Source organism: Erinaceus europaeus, chromosome X (assembly GCF_950295315.1).
Source record: "Erinaceus europaeus chromosome X, mEriEur2.1, whole genome shotgun sequence".
In the NCBI taxonomy this organism is placed as follows: Eukaryota; Metazoa; Chordata; class Mammalia; order Eulipotyphla; family Erinaceidae; genus Erinaceus; species Erinaceus europaeus.
In genome coordinates this window covers 123,143,512-123,161,742 of record NC_080185.1, presented here as the reverse complement: position 1 = coordinate 123,161,742, position 18,231 = coordinate 123,143,512, and the positions used below count along the sequence as shown (strand labels likewise).

At 42.8% G+C, this 18,231-nt stretch overlaps 1 protein-coding gene across 4 annotated transcripts in view; it reads left to right on the top strand.

Annotated features, from left to right (window-relative positions):
* Positions 1 to 100: 100 nt before the first annotated feature.
* The window catches only part of OFD1 (OFD1 centriole and centriolar satellite protein), a 57,945-nt gene continuing 39,814 nt past the window's right edge, over positions 101 to 18,231 (top strand). For 2 of the 4 annotated variants that reach the window (XM_016185736.2, XM_060183032.1), the window contains exons 1-5: positions 101 to 238; positions 444 to 542; positions 10,692 to 10,892; positions 14,363 to 14,431; positions 14,532 to 14,562. In XM_016185736.2, the coding sequence (XP_016041222.2) occupies positions 450 to 542; positions 10,692 to 10,892; positions 14,363 to 14,431; positions 14,532 to 14,562 (394 nt within the window). In that variant the 5' untranslated portion in view covers positions 101 to 238; positions 444 to 449. Of the gene's footprint in view, positions 239 to 443; positions 543 to 1,107; positions 1,168 to 10,691; positions 10,893 to 14,362; positions 14,432 to 14,531; positions 14,563 to 18,231 lie in introns of those variants that run through there. The other 2 variants (XM_060183033.1, XM_060183034.1) reach the window with 2 other exon arrangements.

The following is an 18,231-nucleotide window of genomic DNA, read 5'->3' as shown; positions in this document are numbered from 1 at the left end:
GGGCTGTGAGAACGCCCCGTTGTGAGAACTCGGGGCGGGGGGGGGGGGGCCCTCTCTCCCAGCAGCCATTTCTCCGCCCTCTCGCCACCCCTCAGAGTCAGCTCGGAGCGGAGACTCCACCCACTGGCTGAGCAACCGGGAAAGGAAGCGCCAATCTGCCTGCCGGCCTTCCTAGTCTGAGCACTTGGCTGAGCGCTACAGCCGCTCCGTCAGGCCCAGGGTGACACCGGCTGGGACGGTAGGTCCGAGGGCCCGTGGCGAACCGGTAGGCCCAGCTTGGGAGCTAGCAGATAGCCAAACCCGAAGGGAAAAGCCCAGCTGGAGGAGCTGAAACCCCTCGATTGTTTTCGGTGACGCTCAGCTCCCACGGGCCTGCCCTGCTTCTCCAAGATCCCTGGCCTGTTATCAGGCCGGCCAGCTAATTCATGCCTTTTCTCTTCCAGTCCACCATGCCCCCCAAAACCGATGTGTTGAGTCAAGATGAGCTGCGCAAAAAGCTGTACCAGACGTTTAAGGAGCGGGGCATCCTGGACACACTCAAGGTATCACAGGTGTATCTGTCACTTTTACACACATAACCTGTAACAGGTGGTCCGTATGTAAGTCCGTCCAGGTGCTGCGTTTTAAAACTAGCGTGATGTGTAGATGGTATTGAGGTATTCTTCTGTTCCTGTATAACAGTATTCTGGAACGGTGCTCTCAACCACATTTAGATAATAGATCTACTGAACTGGCATTAAGGTAGGAGTGGGTGGTTATGAAATAAACACATTTGAGTAAGGTCAGGCTTTACTTGTGACCCTGGCCTACATGTTCTTGAATTAATAAGTAGTTTTTGTAATTCTGACGGTTGAATGAGATTGGCATCGTGTGAAAACATTAAGAGCATTAACTTTAGAATATTTTGGGGAATGAATGTCATCTTTAAACGATTATGAATATTATAGAAGCTACATTTATGTCTGGTTTTTAACAGCAAAAATGAACTCATGTATCTTTATTACATACACTATACTTCTCAAAAGTGTGTTGTATACTTAAAATGGGAAATTAAGGAAACTGAGTTTGATTTTTTTCCCCCCTCTCGTCATTGTTTTTGTAACTTAAAAAAACAACTTCGGACTCCTGAAAAATACACAAAAACATCTTTAATACAGACACTGATAGGTGTGTATCTAATTGAATAGGTGTGTATTTTAATCCTTAGGTCCCAACTTCTCAGTTCTGCAATTTCGGTAACATTGACACAGACTCATTAAAATGGATTGGAAATCATAATCCAGAGCTTATATATACCCTTTATAATTACGAGTGAAAGTCCAAGTTGTCTTTTATTTTACAGCTTTCTTTTCTTTTTATATTTATTTACTTATTTTCCCTTTTGTTGCCCTTGTTGTTTTTCATCATTGTTGTAGTTATTGTTAATGATGTCATTGTTGTTGGATAGGACAGAGAGAAATGGAGAGAGGAGGGGAAGTCGGGGAGAGAAAGACAGACACCTGCAGACCTGCCTCACCTCCTGTGAAGCTACGCTCCTGCAGGTGGGGAGCCGGCGGCTCGAACCGGGATCCTTACACCGGCCCTTGCGCTTTGCACCACGTGCACTTTACCTGCTGCGCTACCGCCCAACTCCCCCAAGTTGTCTTATTAATGGGACAGTGAGACAGTGCCATCTTTTACACATATATAAGCCATCCTATAAATCGGATATTGGGCAAATCTCCCCTTTCATTCATTACAGTCTACAAAAGAGTGACTTTCATGTCCTGTTGAGCAATTTTTGGCGGGAAGGAGCAAAACAGTTGAAAAGGTTGTATTACATTTTTGATCATATGTTATTTTTGCATAACATTCCTTGTTGGCTTATTTTGACATTGCTCTTATTGTAAAAATAAGAGCAATGTCAAAAATGTCATTTTCTTTCTTTCTTTTCAGGAGACAAATTTAGAAGGAAGGGGCAGATAGATAGACCAGCCCACCTGCAGCACTGCTTCACCACTCGCAGAACTTCCCCATGCAGCTGAGGAGTGGAGGCTTGAGCCTGGGTCCTTGCAGACTGCCCAGTCCCTACAGGGTCCTTATATTTATTTATTTATTTTTTAACTAGAGCACTGCTCAGTTCTGGTTTATGGTGGTATGGGGTTTTGAACCTGGGACCTTGGAGCCTCAGGCATGAGAGTCTCTTTGTATAACCATTATGCTGTCTACTCCTGCCCTGTCTTTATTCTTGCTGCTTGAGAATGATGTGGTTTCTCTTTGTATAACCATTATGCTGTCTACTCCTGCCCTTTCTTTATTCTTGCTGCTTGAGAATGATGTGGTTTCTCTTTGTATAACCATTATGCTGTCTACTCCTGCCCTGTCTTTATTCTTGCTGCTTGAGAATGATGTGGTTTCTCTTGTCAAATCTGAGATCATGTTGGACAGTAACAAGTCCCAGAGTGCTACACTTTATTCTTCCTGACAGTTTCTAGTGGCATCATTGAGGTATAGTAAGCAGATGTGTCTTTTGAAATCCAACAAATCTGAGATCTTGTTTTTGGTCACACATTTGTGAATGATCTATGAATTTGTGATACAGATATTGGTTATTTTGAGTGAAGACCAGAACTATTTTTTTAATGGTGTTATTCTACCTTTTTTTGTTTTTTTATGGTAACCACTCGAATAGAAGTGGAATATTTGGAAATCGACCAATCATGTTTGTCCACACCACCATTGTTACCAGGCCAGGGAGACAGTGAACTGGCTACACAAAAAGACTTTCATGCTTGAGGCTCCATAGCCCTAGGTCTAATCTCTCGCACCACCGTAAACCAGAGCTGAGCAATATCTGGTTAAAATAAGAAGAAGAAGAAGAAAAAAAGATACTCAGTACTTTTGGTTGAGGCACACTGGCTCTGCTCTTTCTTTGTTGCATAGTCAAACTTAATACCAAAAGGTCTCACTGTATGTAGTTTATTCCAACAATGATAACCTCTCTTGTGATTTTAGTACATTGAGCATTTCCTTATTTGTATCAAATCTGTAACCATACCATCCTTCCTCTTGCTCTTTTTTTTTTTTTTTTAGCAGAGTTAATTTCAAAAGACACTTGTTTATTCTCTTTCCCTCTGCTGCTATAGCTTGGAATCCAGTATTTCAGAACTGTCCCAACAGGTGGATATATTGATAAAAAAGTGACTGCGGATTTTCTGCCACTTGATGCACATGTCAGAGCTTGTCAACAAATAACCACAGGGCAGGGGTAGGTAGCTTCATGGCTATGCAAAGAGACTCTCATGCCTGTGGCTCCAGAGTCCCAGGTTCAGTCTCCTGTACCACCATCAACCAGAGCTGAGTAGTGCTCTGGTAAAATCATCATCATGATAATAGAATAATAAATCAGTAAATAACACATTGATTGGTTCTACAGGAAAAATGTCTTAAAAATATAAATAGCCACGGAATACTTTGTCAGGCAGCAGCACAACACACTACTCTGCAGTAGACATTTTCCCAATGTCCTGTTGGTAGGTGAGCTTCTTCCAACATTGATAATTTGAAATACAGTGCCTTCCTCAAAATAAAATGATAACTCAATTTTAGAAAATACTTTCATGAATGCATATCTTATGTTCTTTTTTTAAACTGACAAGACTGATTTTTAATCTTCATTGATCATCTCATAAGAGTCTCTTTGTATAACCATCATGCTGTCTACCTCTGCCCATTAAGTTCATTTCAACATTTCAAGTTGCATTTCTTAGAAATCCAGTTTCAAGTGTCCAAAAGTCTCAAGTTGACATAACAAATTTAAAAGATATAAAAAGTATGAAAACAACTTTTAAAGTCTTGGGATAAAATAGGCAACGAGATACAGTCTTCATCAACAATAAATGTAAAACTAAAAAAAAAAAAGGCTAATATTAACATACAAACCTTGTAGGAACATCATAAGCTAACTTACTAGCCCCAAAAGTGGTAACACATGAGGCAGAATGTAAAACTCAAGAAACAAGTTACAGAAACATAAAAATAAACCATGTGAGGATATAAGGTTAACAATTAAAACCCACATTCTGAGAAATTGGCCAGAGGGCCTCAATTCTTGAATCATGTCACACCTCTATCCTAAAAATTTTATTTTAAGAATATGTAAGAGTAAAAATGTATGCTTATTATTGAAATTTTTATGGATGGCTAGATACACTTCCTGACAGAACAAATAGGAAGGTAAAAGTGAGTTTTCTACTCCTCTCGTATCGTACATTCTAGCATGCCACTTACGTACCTGATCTTTTGTTCAGCTGCACATTTAGCAAAAGTACCCTTTCCAATAATGTGCCATTTTTGCAAAGAATTTAAAAGCATTTTCAAATTGTCTTATCATTTCTAAGTATAACTTGAACATACTTATTTCAAAGTTACCACAAGTAGTACATTTATTGCTCGATTTCAACTTTTTATGGGTGTTGTATATAAAGGCCAGTGGGACAATATTATATGGTGAGCATTTTTCTTTCTTTTTTTAGAGGGAGAGAGTCTCCACCTCTCTTTTTTCTTTTATTTATTTATTTATTCCCTTTTGTTGTCCTTGTTTTATTGTTGTTATTGTTGATGTCATTGTTGTTGGATAGGACAGAGAGAAATGGAGAGAGGAGGGGAAGACGGGGAGAGAAAGACACCTGCAGACCTGCTTCACTGCCTGTGAAGCGACTTACCTGCAGGTGAGGAGCCGGGGGCTCGAACCGGGATCCTTATGCCGGTCCTTGTGCCTTGCGTGCCATGTGCGCTTAGCCCACTGCGCTACCACCTGACTCCCTGTTTTGTTCTTCTTCTTTTTTTTTAATCTGCTTCTGGGGCTAGCTGGTGGCACACCCAGTAGAGCAGCATGTTTTTTTGTTTGTTTGTTTGTTTTAAGAATTTATTTAATTATGAGAAAGATAGGAGGAGAAAGAACCAGACATCACTCTGGTACATGTGCTGCCAGGGATCGAACTCGGGACCTCATGCCTGAGACTTTAATGCTTTATTCACTGCACCACCTCCTGGACCATTGTTTTTTTGTTTGTTTGTTTGTTTGTTTTAAGAATTTATTTAATTATGAGAAAGATAGGAGGAGAAAGAACCAGACATCACTCTGGTACATGTGCTGCCAGGGATCGAACTCGGGACCTCATGCCTGAGACTTTAATGCTTTATTCACTGCACCACCTCCTGGACCATTGTTTTTTTGTTTGTTTGTTTGTTTGTTTTAAGAGACGTATTAATTTATATACTGATGAGAGAGGGAGGGCTGGAGCATCACTCTGACATAGGTGATGACATAGGTGATGCTGGGATCAGACTCAGGACCCTGAGCCACCTCCCACATTACTGCTTTGTCTTTTTAAGCTTTTTGAAATCCCCATTTCGGTGGCACTAGGCTTAGTTTTGTGTTGGACGTCTGTGTTATCCCCCTTGACTTGTAGCTTTGAGGTTTTTGCCTAGAGCAGATGAAGTGGTGTTACTGAATCAGAGGCTGGGTGTCATGTTTTATGTTTAGAGTGCAAACTGCTGCTTTGTATTCTACCTGCAGTATGAGAATGCTGGGCTCTAGTCTCACGATATTTAAACAATCTCAAATCAAAGAAGCTTTATATTAATACTCATGTTTCTTTTTCTTTTCTTCCCCTCCCCCCCCTGCAGTCTCGACCTATTTCTTTTTCTTAATGAACCTGCATATATGTCCTGGCTATTGGGTTTTTCATTGATTGGCAATTAATGCCTTTGCCTTTTTTTCCTCTTGGGTATTACTATTTTCTTATTGTGTAAAAGATTTTCAGTAGAAACTTGTGATATATATATTTTTTTCCATTTTGTGGCAGTACTTTAATAGTTCAATTTTAATTTGACTTGAAAAGTACTGATGTTACACTTTTAATTTCCTTTTTAAAGATTTATTTTTGAGAGAGAGGAGGAGGAGGAGGAGAAAGAGAACCAGAGCATTACTCTGGTACATGCCATCCCAGGGATTGAACTTTAGACCTCACACTTGAGACTGCAGTGCTATGCTACCTCCTGGGTTGCTTGATGCTACATTTTTATATGTTGACATTTTTTTTTTGCCTCCAGGGTTATCACTGGGGTTCAGTGCCTGCACCATGAATCCACTGCTCCTGGAGGCCATTTTTCCCATTTTTGTTGCCCTTGTTGTTGTTATTGTTATTGTTGCTGCTGTTGTTGGATAGGACAGAGAGAAATCGAGAGAGGAGGAGAGAAAGACAGACACCTGCAGACCTGCTTCACGAATGCCTGTGAAGTGACCCCCCACCCCTGCAGAAGGGAAGCCAGGGGCTCAAACCTGGATCCTTGCGCCGGTCTTTGTGCTTCACACAATGTGCACTTAACACGCTGCGCTACCACCCGGCCCCCTACATGTTGAAAGCTATTGATAGCTTTTTCTTAAGATGGTTATCCTAAATTCTTCTCCACTAAGAAAATTAATATATTCACTTTTGATTTTTCTGCCTCCAGGCTATTGCTGGAGCTCGGTGCCTGCACCACGAATCCACTGCTCCTGAGGTCATTTTTTCCATGTTGTTGCCCCCCCTTTTTTTTTTAATCGTTGGTGTGGTTATTATTGTTGTTGTTGTCAATGTAATTGTTGTTGGATAGGATAGAGAAATGGAGAGAGGAGGGGAAGACAGAGGGGAAAGAAAGATAGACATCTGCAGACCTGCTTGACCACTTGTGAAGCGACCCCCCACAGGTGGTTGAGCCGGGGGGGGGGGCTCGAACTAGGATCCTTACACTGGTCCTTGAGCTTTGTGCCATGTGCACTTAACCCGCTGTGCTACCACCTGACCCCCAAATATTCACTTTTTAAAATAAATATATGTTTTAAATTTTAATGAGAGATACAGAGAGCAAGACCAGCTCAGCTCTGGCTTGTGGTGCTGAGGATTGAACCTGGGACGTTGGAGCTTCAGGCATGACAGTCTTTTGCAGAACCATTATGCTGTCTCTCCAGGGCAAGCATTCACTTTGTCTTCATTTCTGTGGTTCAGTCCTTAACCCAGCTGCAATTTAGTACACTGCCTCGTATCCAGCAATAGACTTTATTTTTATTTATCTTTTTATTTTATTACTTTTAAAAATTTATTTATTTTCCCTTTTGTTGCAGTTAGTATTGTTGTTGTTAGTGATGTCATCATTGTTGGATAGGACAGAGAGAAATGGAGAGAGGAGGGGAAGGCGGGGAGAGAAAGATAGACACCTGCAGCCCTGCTTCGCTGCCTGTGAAGTGACTCCCCTGCAGGTGGGGAGCCAGGGGCTCGAACCGGGTTCCTTATGCAGGTCCTAGCGCTTGGTGCCACCTGCGCTTAACCCGCTGCGCTACCGCCCAACTCCCCAGCAATGGACTTTCTAAACAGGCAAAGGTCCTTGCATTTCTGGGCTGGGCAGTTTTCTTGCTGTGCTTTAGGATTAGATCTGATGGCATTTGCTTCATAGCCACAGTCGCATTTGATAGCGATAAATCATTACCCAATTTTGAACTATCCCTATTTAGCTTCGGTGCCAGGATTATGCTAGCATTGTTTGCAGCTGCAGGTACTGTTGAAAGAAATGTTTTTCCTGTTAGATTCAGTGCCTGTTATTCCAGTTTGATCAATGGCAGGGCAGATTTTTATTGTTTTCATTTGAGCTAATCTTTACTTTCTCGGGTTGTCGATTTTGACCTGTGTGAGTTGTGAAAATCCCATTTGGGCATTTGGAAAGCAGCCCCTTTTTTTCTTTTTTTGCCTTCAGGGTGGTTATCGATAGGACCAGGTGCCAGCACTATGAATCTACTGCTCCTGGAGGCCATTTTTTCTTTTTTCAATTTTATTTGATAGGACAGAGAAATTAAGAGAGGAGGGGGACATAGGAGAGAGAGAGAGAGAGAGAGAGAGAGAGAGAGAGAGAGAGCCCTGCAGACTTGCTTCATTGCTTGTGGAGCATCCCCTCTGTATGTGGGGAGTGGAGGCTCCAGCCCAGGTCCTTCAGTATAGTACTCTGCGCCACCACCCAGCCCCCAAAAGATTGTGTTTATGGTTAACGATGAAGTCATAGAGATGGTTTAATTAACTGAAGCTTGTCAAATCGTGTCTATTTTTTATATTTATTTTCCCTTTTGTTGCCCTTGTTGTTTCATTGTTATTACTGTTGTTATTGTTGGAGATGAGAGATGGAGAGAGATGGGGAAGACAGAGAGGGGGAGAGAAAGATAGACACCTGCAGACCTGCTTCACCGCCTGTGAAGCGACTCCCCTGCAGGTGGGGAGCCGGGGGCTTGAACCGGATCCTTACGCCGGTCCTTGCGCTTTGTGCCACCTGCGCTTAACCCGCTGCGCCACCGCCCGCCTCCCAAATCGTGTTTATTTTTGGTCCACTCAAATCTGTCAGCTTACAGGGAGGTGTGTTAAGGGTTCACGAGTCCTAGCTGGCATCGTTTTTGTGTTGATCACGATGGGAGTTCATTAGTTTCATCTTTCTCCTTGTTTCACTGTGCTTCTAGCACTCATTCTTATTCTGTTCAGTATGTTAGCAAGACACCTTCAATCCTGTTAATAACTGACTTATATATAAATGTATTACTTTAGTATGTTGTGAATTTAAGTGGTCTCTAAATCTTCCTGACAGAAGAGAGATCATTTTTCTTATTACTGGTTACTGAAGTACCGTAGGCCAAGAAGAGTGCATGTATTCTGTGCAGTGTATGTTCCACTCTGTATTGGTAATTAATACTCTTCTGTTGTTTAGCCGAATGATAAAAAAGGCAATAGAACAAAACCCTAATTTTTGCTTGCATTCAATATTATTTACTACCGAATCCTATGAATCAGGCAACATGGTTTTAAGCTCAGTCCTGTAGTTTCTAATTTATATGCAAAGTGGATTAGAGTAAATACCCAGTAGCCTTATTAGGGCTTTTATTGAAGCCTAAATGGATAATAAAAGCTGTGTTATAACCCTGAGTAAATTACCCTCTTTGCACCTAAATTTCCTCAATTAAGAAAACCATACTTCGCCGCCTTGAGATGCAAATACTGTTGTGGAAGCACCCCTTAACGCAGCCTTCGGGGTTCCTCGTGTTTCTTGTGTATGTTACTTCCTTTTGGAAACCAGTTTTATTTTGATCAGTATGCTCAATAAACAGCTTTTTTTTTTCTTTCCCCTGAGCCATGCCTTGGTTATGTGGCATTCCACTGCTCCCAAGCTAACTTTTATGCAGATGGAGGGAGGGAGGGAGGGATCACAGTGCTAGATCCTCCCCCCCCCTTGCCGTGGCACTCCGTGTGGGGCTGGGATCCATGCAGAGCACAGGCTCTTAGCCAGTCCCCAGAAACTGGCTTAACTCAGTGCATGCTTTCGCAGGCTTTGTTTTGCCACCAGGATTATTACTGGGGCTTGTTTTCTGTATTATGAATCCACCAACCCCTGGCAGCCCTTTTTGTTCCTTTCCTTTCAGCTTTTAGTAGAGATGGAGAGAGAGGGATGGAGCGTGGAGAGAAAGACACCTGCAGCACTGCCCCACTGCTCTTATAACTTCCTCCCTGCAAGTGAGGATGAGGGCCTTCAGCCCCAGTGTACTCTACGGGGCGCCCCACCTCCCAGCCCCTAACACAATCTGTTCAAAAAGTCTTGTATAGATTATTTTTGGGAGGGGTACTCTGGGAGATAACTCAGCTAGTAGGTAGTGTGCCTTATCTGCAGTGAGGTACCAGCACCACATGGGGGCGCCACGAAACCACAGGTAGTGCTGTACTCTGCCGCCCCCCCCAACCCCCGCCACTCTGTAATGAAAAGAATGAAAAAGTTGACCCCGAAGTGGCACCACACACAAACACACTTCTTCCTAGTGACGTAGTGGTGATCTATAAGATTACAGGGGTATAGGTCCACTCCACACCCACTACCAAAGGCACTATAGTTCTCCCAGGGTCTTAGCTACTTTCTTCTTTCCTTTGTAACCACATGTGTTTCAGTTCTCTACATTCCACACATGAGTGAAACCACCCATAAGCGGTCTTTCACCTCCTTACCTCACTAAGTAGAGTCATCTCCAGTGTCATCCATTTTGTCCCAAAGGACACACTATCACTTGTTTTTTTTTTTAATTGCAGAGTAGTATCCAGTACATATGCAGCCATCTGTCAGTGTGCATCTAGGTTGCGTCCATATTTTGGCTCTTTTGGATACTCCCTTCAAATTAATGTTTTCATGCCTCAAACAAGCTTTGTTTCTATGAATTAGACTAGGGCAGCACTCAGCTGTCGCATTTGAGGTGCTGGGGTTAGAACCCGGAGCCTTACTCATGCAAGCCGTGTACTCTGCTGCTGAGCTATTTCCCTGGCTATCTCCCAGTCTTACTTTCCTTTCTCCCAATGGTCTACAGGGAGGAAGTGGCAGAGTTTTCTACTAAATGCTGTTGAGTCTGATCGTGTTCCCATTGTAGTTCATGTGCAAGCTGGTGGAATCAAGTGTTCCAGAACCTACGCGGCTGCTTATCTTTAGGGTCTCGCAGGGCCTGACGTAGTGTGCAGGGGATGCTTCCTAACTTTCTGCTGTGGGTCGAGAGCCACTCTGGAAATGAGTCAAAGGATTCTAACTCACATGACATGTCTGTGTATCACCTGTGAAGTCCTGCTGGTAACCCCCCCTTCTTGTCTTTGTTTTTGAGCTAGACACAACTGAGAAAGCAGCTGATTCAAGAGTTGATGCACCCTGTGTTGAGTGGAGAACTGCAACCCCAGTCCATTTCTGTGGAAGGGAGTGCGCTCCTAATAAGTGCTTCCAACTCCCTCGTGGCGGACCACCTGCAGAGATGTGGCTATGAGTATGCACTTTCTGTCTTCTTTCCGGAAAGTGGCTTGGAACAAGAAAAGGTAAAGCCTTTCCTTTGCTCTTTGAACTTTCTACTGACCGTACCTTCCAAAGATGCTGCTCAGTAGCTGAGCACTCCTTGGCTTGCTGGTCCATTTATCAGTCACCTTTGACCTTACATACATCCTGCAACAAAAGAGTATTTATTCCATTTGGTATGCTTTTTGTTGCCAGTTCCTTAGAGTCATCTATAAAATTTTGACGTGTAGAATCACGGATCACTTTGGAGCTAAGCTTTCCCTTACTTCCACGTGGTCTAGTAAGACCCGCAGTTGCTGTGGTTGACTGTGGATGTTGACTGTCTCTTGCAGCCCTGACACAGTGCTAGCCACACTGCACATGTTCCAGGCGCTACAGGCGAGGAGCTAGTGATTTGCTCAAGGTCACGTGAGTTCGGTGACAGGGCAGGACAATAACATCAGATCTCTAGGTGCTTATTTTTTTATGATACAGTAGTGTCTTCAGATGTTTCCCTTTGGGAGAAATGGGAATATATGATTTTTAAAAACCTATAGACTTCAGATTGTAGAAATACGCCCTATCATTTTTATAATTATTTTAAATTATGTGGTTTCCCTGCTATCTGAAAGTAGGGTGTTAAAATTTGGTATGTTATTTATTTACTTATTTTGGTTTTGGGAATACTCAAATTTTTTTCATATAAGTTCATGGTAAAGCAGCCCTAGACCCAAATCATAACCTAAATCCTACCAAATAGGAAAAGTCCACGTTTAGATAGCACAAGAAGCCTCTATTTATGATCAGTGTACATATTTGTCATTCTTCATTATTCTAAAGGCTGACAAAACCTCTCCCAAGTTTTTCTTTTTAAATAGACTTATTTTAGGGGGGGGGTAGATAGCATAATGGTTATGCAAAGAGACTAGTGCCTGAGGCTCCAGAGCCCTGTCCTACCATAAGCCAGAGCTTAACAGTGCTCTGGTTAAAAAAAAAAAGACTATTTTACAATAGTTTAGATTCATGCAGAATTGAGTGGAACCTCTCGAAGATCTTCCATGCCCTCTGCACCTCCGCAGCCACAACTCCCCACTATTAACATGTTTTACCAAATATTAATTTTTGTAGTGGGTAAATCCTACACTGGAACCTAGAGGCCCTGATTATCTTCGTTTGCTCTTGGTGGTGTCCCTCTGTTTTTTCCTCTTTATTTCATCCATAATAGTCCAGATGTCTCGTAGTGAGTTTTAAGACAATAAGAACAATGTCAATATTTAAGTGAAGACTTAAATGTGTGCTGTATTTCTTCATTAATAAACACATTTTTCATCATTAAGTATTCACTTAAGAATTCATTTTTGGTTCATCAGTCTCTTTAAAAAAAGGATATTTGGGTGGGGGTATAACATAATTGATATGCAAAGAGACTTCATTGCCTGAGGCTCTCAAGTCCCAGGTTCAGTCCCCCACACCTCCATAAGCCAGAGCTGAGCTGTGCTCTAGCAAAAAAAAAAAAAAAGGATATTCATTAGTGAGAGAGAACCAGAGCCTCACATGCCGTGCAGGTGGGTTGAACTCAGGACCACGTGCCTAACACTGTCCGCTGCGCTACCTCTCAGGCTGGGTCATCGGCCTCTCAAGTTTCTAATTGCTTTTCAGTTTTGCTTCTTATATGAACGATAGTTGTAGTTGTTATGTAGTTATAACAGTAATGAGTCCAATTCTTGTACCTTAAGGTTTTCTATTAATAACAGACTTTCATAGAATATTTTCTTTAAAGGAAAACCAATTAAAAGAAAATTCTATCATTGGTCAAGATGTGCTGGTGAAATACCTCACTTGAATAGTGCACTGATTTGCCATGTGTGCAACCCAGGTTTAAGCGTGGCTCCCACCACATTGAAGGAAGCTTTGGTGCTGTGGTCTCTTTCAGTCTGTCTAAAAAGAAATCTCCTTCAGTGGTCAGAGTAGTCACAGTAAGTGATACCACTGTAGTGAATATGCAATAAGGCCAGCTTCCCAGAATATCTCTTTAGAAATACTTTAGGTGGCATTCTAGTCATTCAGTTGTAAAGACAGTAAAAAAAACTTTTACTAGTGATTTGATATTGATTTACAAAATTATAACACAGGTGTAATTCTGCACTGTCCCCACCACCAGAGCACTGACTGTGTCCTCATTCCCTCCATTGGAAACTGCAGTAGTTCTCCCAAGGTGACAGACAGACAGACAGACAGACACACACACACGCACACACACACACACACACACACACACACACACACACACACACACGTCCATTTTTCCTATTGTCCTGTGTTCTCTTCCTTTCTAAGTCACACCTATACCTACTACTTCTGAATGCCCTTCCTTTTTCCCTCTCTCTGGATCCTGATAGAATTGGAGTTCAGAGCCCTCTGGTCATCTTCCCCTAACATTTCTCTCCCTTTGAGAATATGAACCAAAATTCTTTATGGGGTGCAGAAGGTGGGAGGTCTCGCTTCTGTAATTGCTTCTCTGCCGGACGTGAATGTTGGCAGGTGGATCCAACCCTCCAGCCTGTTTGTGTTTATCCCTAGTGGGGTAAGGCTCTGGAGAGAGATGGCTCTGAGCCACATTGGTGAAGTCATCTGCCTAGGAAGGTCAGGAAGGAATCACAGTAGCATCTGCACCTTGGTGGCTGAAAAGTGGTAAGATACAAGGCAGGGCAAAGTGTTTAATAAGCAGGAATCAAAAAGTAGGAATAGAGCAAATGAGAATAGGGATCTTAGGGCCTATAGAAGCTAGGAAGTCTATTTTAGGTATGTTCCTAGAGCCCATGACTTTAGTCATTTTTGCTTGAGCTTGACAGCTAACGTGCAGGTGGACTAAAAATATTGTCTGGGAAGATGTTGTCAGAGTTAAGGATTGGGCTAGAAAGCTGGATTAGGGTAGAGAGTAGCTCCTAAAAGCAATAGTACTTTCACTGAATACTTGAACATTTGTCATCTGAAAGGCATTAATCCTTGGCATTTCTGGTAGGCATACCATCTTCTGTGTGTGGTATATGGTGATATATGAGGCGAGAGAAATATTTTTCCTTCCCACCTCAATATTTGTTGCAACTATTTTATAGCGTAAGAGCTTCAATTCTGCATCATTAGCCTCCCCCCCCCCCCCCGAGCATTGCTAATCTCTGGCTTGTAGTGGTATAGGGAATTGAACCTGGGACTGTGGAACCTCAGGCATAAGAGACTCTTTGCATAACTGTCATTCTCTCTCTCTCTCTCCTACCCTATAATCTTAAAGAATTTTTATTTACTTGTGAGAAGGACAGAGAGCCCAGAGACCTCTGTGACTTCAGCCATGCAGATTGGCGCTCTAACAAGCTGAGTTCTCTCCCTGCCCTAGTTAGACTCTTGGATCTGAATCTGAAACACAGTTCTTGATCTAATACTTAGAAATGCCTTAATTTACCATGCAAACATTAATGTAAAAGTATGTCTACTTTATCTTTTTTTTTTTTTTCTTAAGGTATTTACTATGCAAGATCTCTTAGAGGTTATTAAGGTCAACCCTGAGTCCAGCTTCTACAAGTCACTGGTAGGTAGGATTGTTTAGCTTTATAACTTGGTTTGATAATTATTACTGAAGAGTTGAATAAAGGTAACAGTAACTGAATAAAGATGTTTTCTTTTAACAGACTTCCAGATTTGATAAGGAAAACCAGAAAGGTAGGAGCTTTCATTTTTATAGAGAATAGTAACATTTTTTGTTTTGTTTTTTCTCCCTTTTCCTATAAACATATGAAATGAGTAAGCTTTAGAAGAAAAAGAATTTACTTTGACTAAATTATGTGATTTTCCTTATTGACTGTACTTTAACTTTAAAATAAACAGAATAATTTGTCTGTTCTGACAAATGTTGGTTATTCTCCAAATTCTCTTAATAACTTACTCAAAGAAAACTGCAGCTAGTAACAAGGGTCCTATAAATGGATTGAAAGATGGTTTTTGTAAAGCTGCCCACTGTATGAATCATTTCTACAAAAAAAAAAGTAACATTTAGACCAAATATCTTTGGTTTCTAAAAATGAATTTACTTATTTTATAGAGACAGAAATCAAGGGGGAGGGGAAAATAGAGGAGAGAGAGGACACCTACAGCACTGTTTTCAAAGCTGCCCCCTTGCAGGTAGGGACTGGGGCTTGAACCGAGGTCCTTGCACATTGTAACTTTGTAATTTACACTGAACCAGGTGTACCACTGCCAGGCCCTAGACCAGATATCTTTGTGGGGTTTTTTGTTTTGTTTTGGTTTTTTTTTGCCTCCAGGGTCATTTCAGGGCCTGAGTGCCTGCACTATGAATCCACTGCTTCTGGTGGCCATTTTTTCCATTATTATTGTTGTTGCTGTAGGATAGGACAGAGAGAATTCGAGAGAGGATGGGGAAGACAGGGAGAGAAAGAAACATGCAGAACTGCTTCACTGCTTGTGAAGCAGCCCCCCTGCAGGTGGGGAGCCGGGGGCTCGAACTCAGATCCTTAAACAGGTCCTTGTGCTTCGCGAAATGTGTGCTTAACCCACTGCACTACTGCCTGGCTCCCAACAAAATATTTTTATCCTAAGTACTCCCTAAGGTACAGTTTGAGTATAATATTTTCTTAATGAAATATCTATTTTGTAAAGTAATATATATATATATATGTGTGTGTGTGTGTGTGTGTGTGTGTGTGTGTATGTAAATGCTAATAACCTTTGGAGTCTACAGCTGTTGGCCATGGGTTAGAATTGATGAACTCTTTGAGCTTCAGGCTCATGCTGGTGGGGAAGGACCCAAGTTGGGTGTGAGAGTGTTTCGCAGACAGCTGTCACAGGAAGATAATTGTACCCCTGTGTCCACTGGACTGTAAACCATTACCCTCCCCCTCCAATAAAATGATAGAGCAACAAGGGGAAATGTGTTTAAAAACAACTTATAAAATGTAAAACATTGCAACAAAGCATACTTTCTTTTTAAAAAGAATTGATGAACTTTGTAGTATGAACATAAGCTGGTAACTTGCCTTTAATTCACTTTAGTGGTTTGCTTTTTTTTGTTTGTTTGTTTTTACCAAAAGCACTGCTCAGCTCATGGTGGTGCTGGGGGATTGAACCTGGGACCTCAGAGCCTCAGATTTTTGCATAACCATTATGCTATCAACCCAACCCTCAGTAATTCTTTAGATCTTTTTCTTCTTCTTCTTCTTCTTCTCCTCCTCCTTCTTCTCCTCCTCTTCCTCTTTCTTCTTTTCCTTCTCCTTCTCCTCCTCTCCTTCTTCCTCTTCTTTCTCTTCTTCTTTCCTCCTCCTCCCCTCCTTCCCCTCCTCCCCCTCCACCCCCTCTCCCTCCCCCTCCTCCCCCTCCCACCCTCCCCCCTTCCTCCTTCTCCTTCTCCTTCTTCTCCTTCTTCTCCTTCTTCTTTTTTTCTTACCCCCACCAGAGCACTGCTGCGCTGGCTTATGGTGGTGTGGGGATTGAACCTGGGACTTTGGAGCCTTAGGTACGAGAGTCTGTTTGCATAACCAATTTGCTATCTACCCCCACCCCTTTTTTTAAATTGCCATCAGGGTTGTTGCTGGGGCTCAGTGCCAGCACTACAAATCCCCCACTCCCAGCAGTCAGTTACTCCTCTTTCCCCCCTTCCTATCTTATTTGACAGGACAGAGAAATTGAGAGTGGATGCAGGATAAAGCGGGAGATGATGGTGGGTGCCCGTTATCCTGCTTCAGTAATGGTGAAGCATCCTCCTTGCCTGTGGGGAGTAGAGGCTCAAATCGTGGCCCTTGAGCATAGGGGTGTGTGTACTGGGTTGCTGTCCCACCGCCCAGCCCCCTCTTTAGATCTTTTAAAATCTATCACATCTAACGGTCCTTTCATGTTGGTGTGGTTTTAGATTTTGGTCTGTGTTGTTAAGTTTCGGGCTGGCTTCAGCAGGCCAGGCTAGCGTCGCGGTGGAAGACAGAGACAGACTCGGGGACACACGGCTGGGCTGAGAAGCTGCAGTTTAATCTTTATTCACGAGCGGGCAAATCACCACACCACGTGCTTCCCCCATCATTCTTCCTCCACTGCTGCTGCTGGGACTCTGCGTGTCCTTAGCATACGGGCGGGGAGAAAGAGGGGCGCGAAACTAGCAAGGGCCAAACCATTTCTCTCAGAGGTCGGGGGAAGGGGGCAAACCAGCATGAAGAATGCCAACAGGTCTGTTGTCAACACTGTCACTGTCTCTACTGGGGTATATTCATTCAGAATTTAAATCTGGCAAACATTTGAGTACTACCTCTCACAGTCAGTAGTTGGTGACTTACCTGCCTAATCTCTGGGGAATAGTGTTAGCGGTAGATAAGTGAATTGGTTCACAAGACCTTGTACTATAATGTGTGCACTTAACCAGGTGCGCCACCGCCCAGCCCCATCACAAGACCTTGTGAGCCTTCAAAATTGGTCATCCTTACTGAGGTCCAAAGTGGTGAGCCTACATTCTGCATGCTAAGGCCACGTTGTCTGGTGTAACTAATGATGGGGCCGTATGTCTGTGCTGCCCAGTACGATAGCCACCAGCACATAATTGCTGAGCTTGTGAAATGTGGTTAATGTGACTGAAAAGAGCATTTTTAAGTTAAATAGCCACATAATGCACAATGACTACTATAAGGGACAGCACAGGCCTGTGATATATAGCTCATCTCTCTAGCTTCACTATTTTTTCAGGAGGAAATTTGGGGCTGAAAGGGTATCAGAAGCAATCCACTTGGGGGGCCGGGAGATGGTTCACACACTTTACCGTGCACAAGGACCCAGTTTAAGCGCCGTGCTACCACATGGGGGCACTGTGCAAAAGAGAAGCCTCACACAAGTGGATTCCACTTCCCTGGCAGAAGCGTCCCTGGGAGCTGTGGAATCAGTCAGGCATGGAGTCCTAGCAGCAGAAACAAGCCATCCACTTACTTTTAAGTGTTAATATTGTTTAAGAAAATTTTTTTTCACCTTTACCTTTTTGTGTCCTTCCTTCATATTTTATTATTATTATTATTTATAAAAAAGGAAACACTGACAAAAACCACAGGATAAGAGGGGTACAAGTCCACACAATTCCCACCCTCAGATCTCCGTATCCCATCCCCTCCCCTGATAGCTTTCCCATTCTTTATCCCTCTGGGAGTGTGGACCCAAGGTCATTGTGGGATGCAGAAGGTGGAAGGTCTGGCTTCTGTAATTGCTTCCCCGCTGAACATGGGCGTTGACAGGTCAATCCAGACTCCCAGCCTACCTCTTTCTTTCTCTAGTGGACCAGGGTTCTGGGGAAGCAGGGCTCCAGGACACATTGGTGGGGTTGTCTTTCCAGGGAAGTCTGGTTGGCAT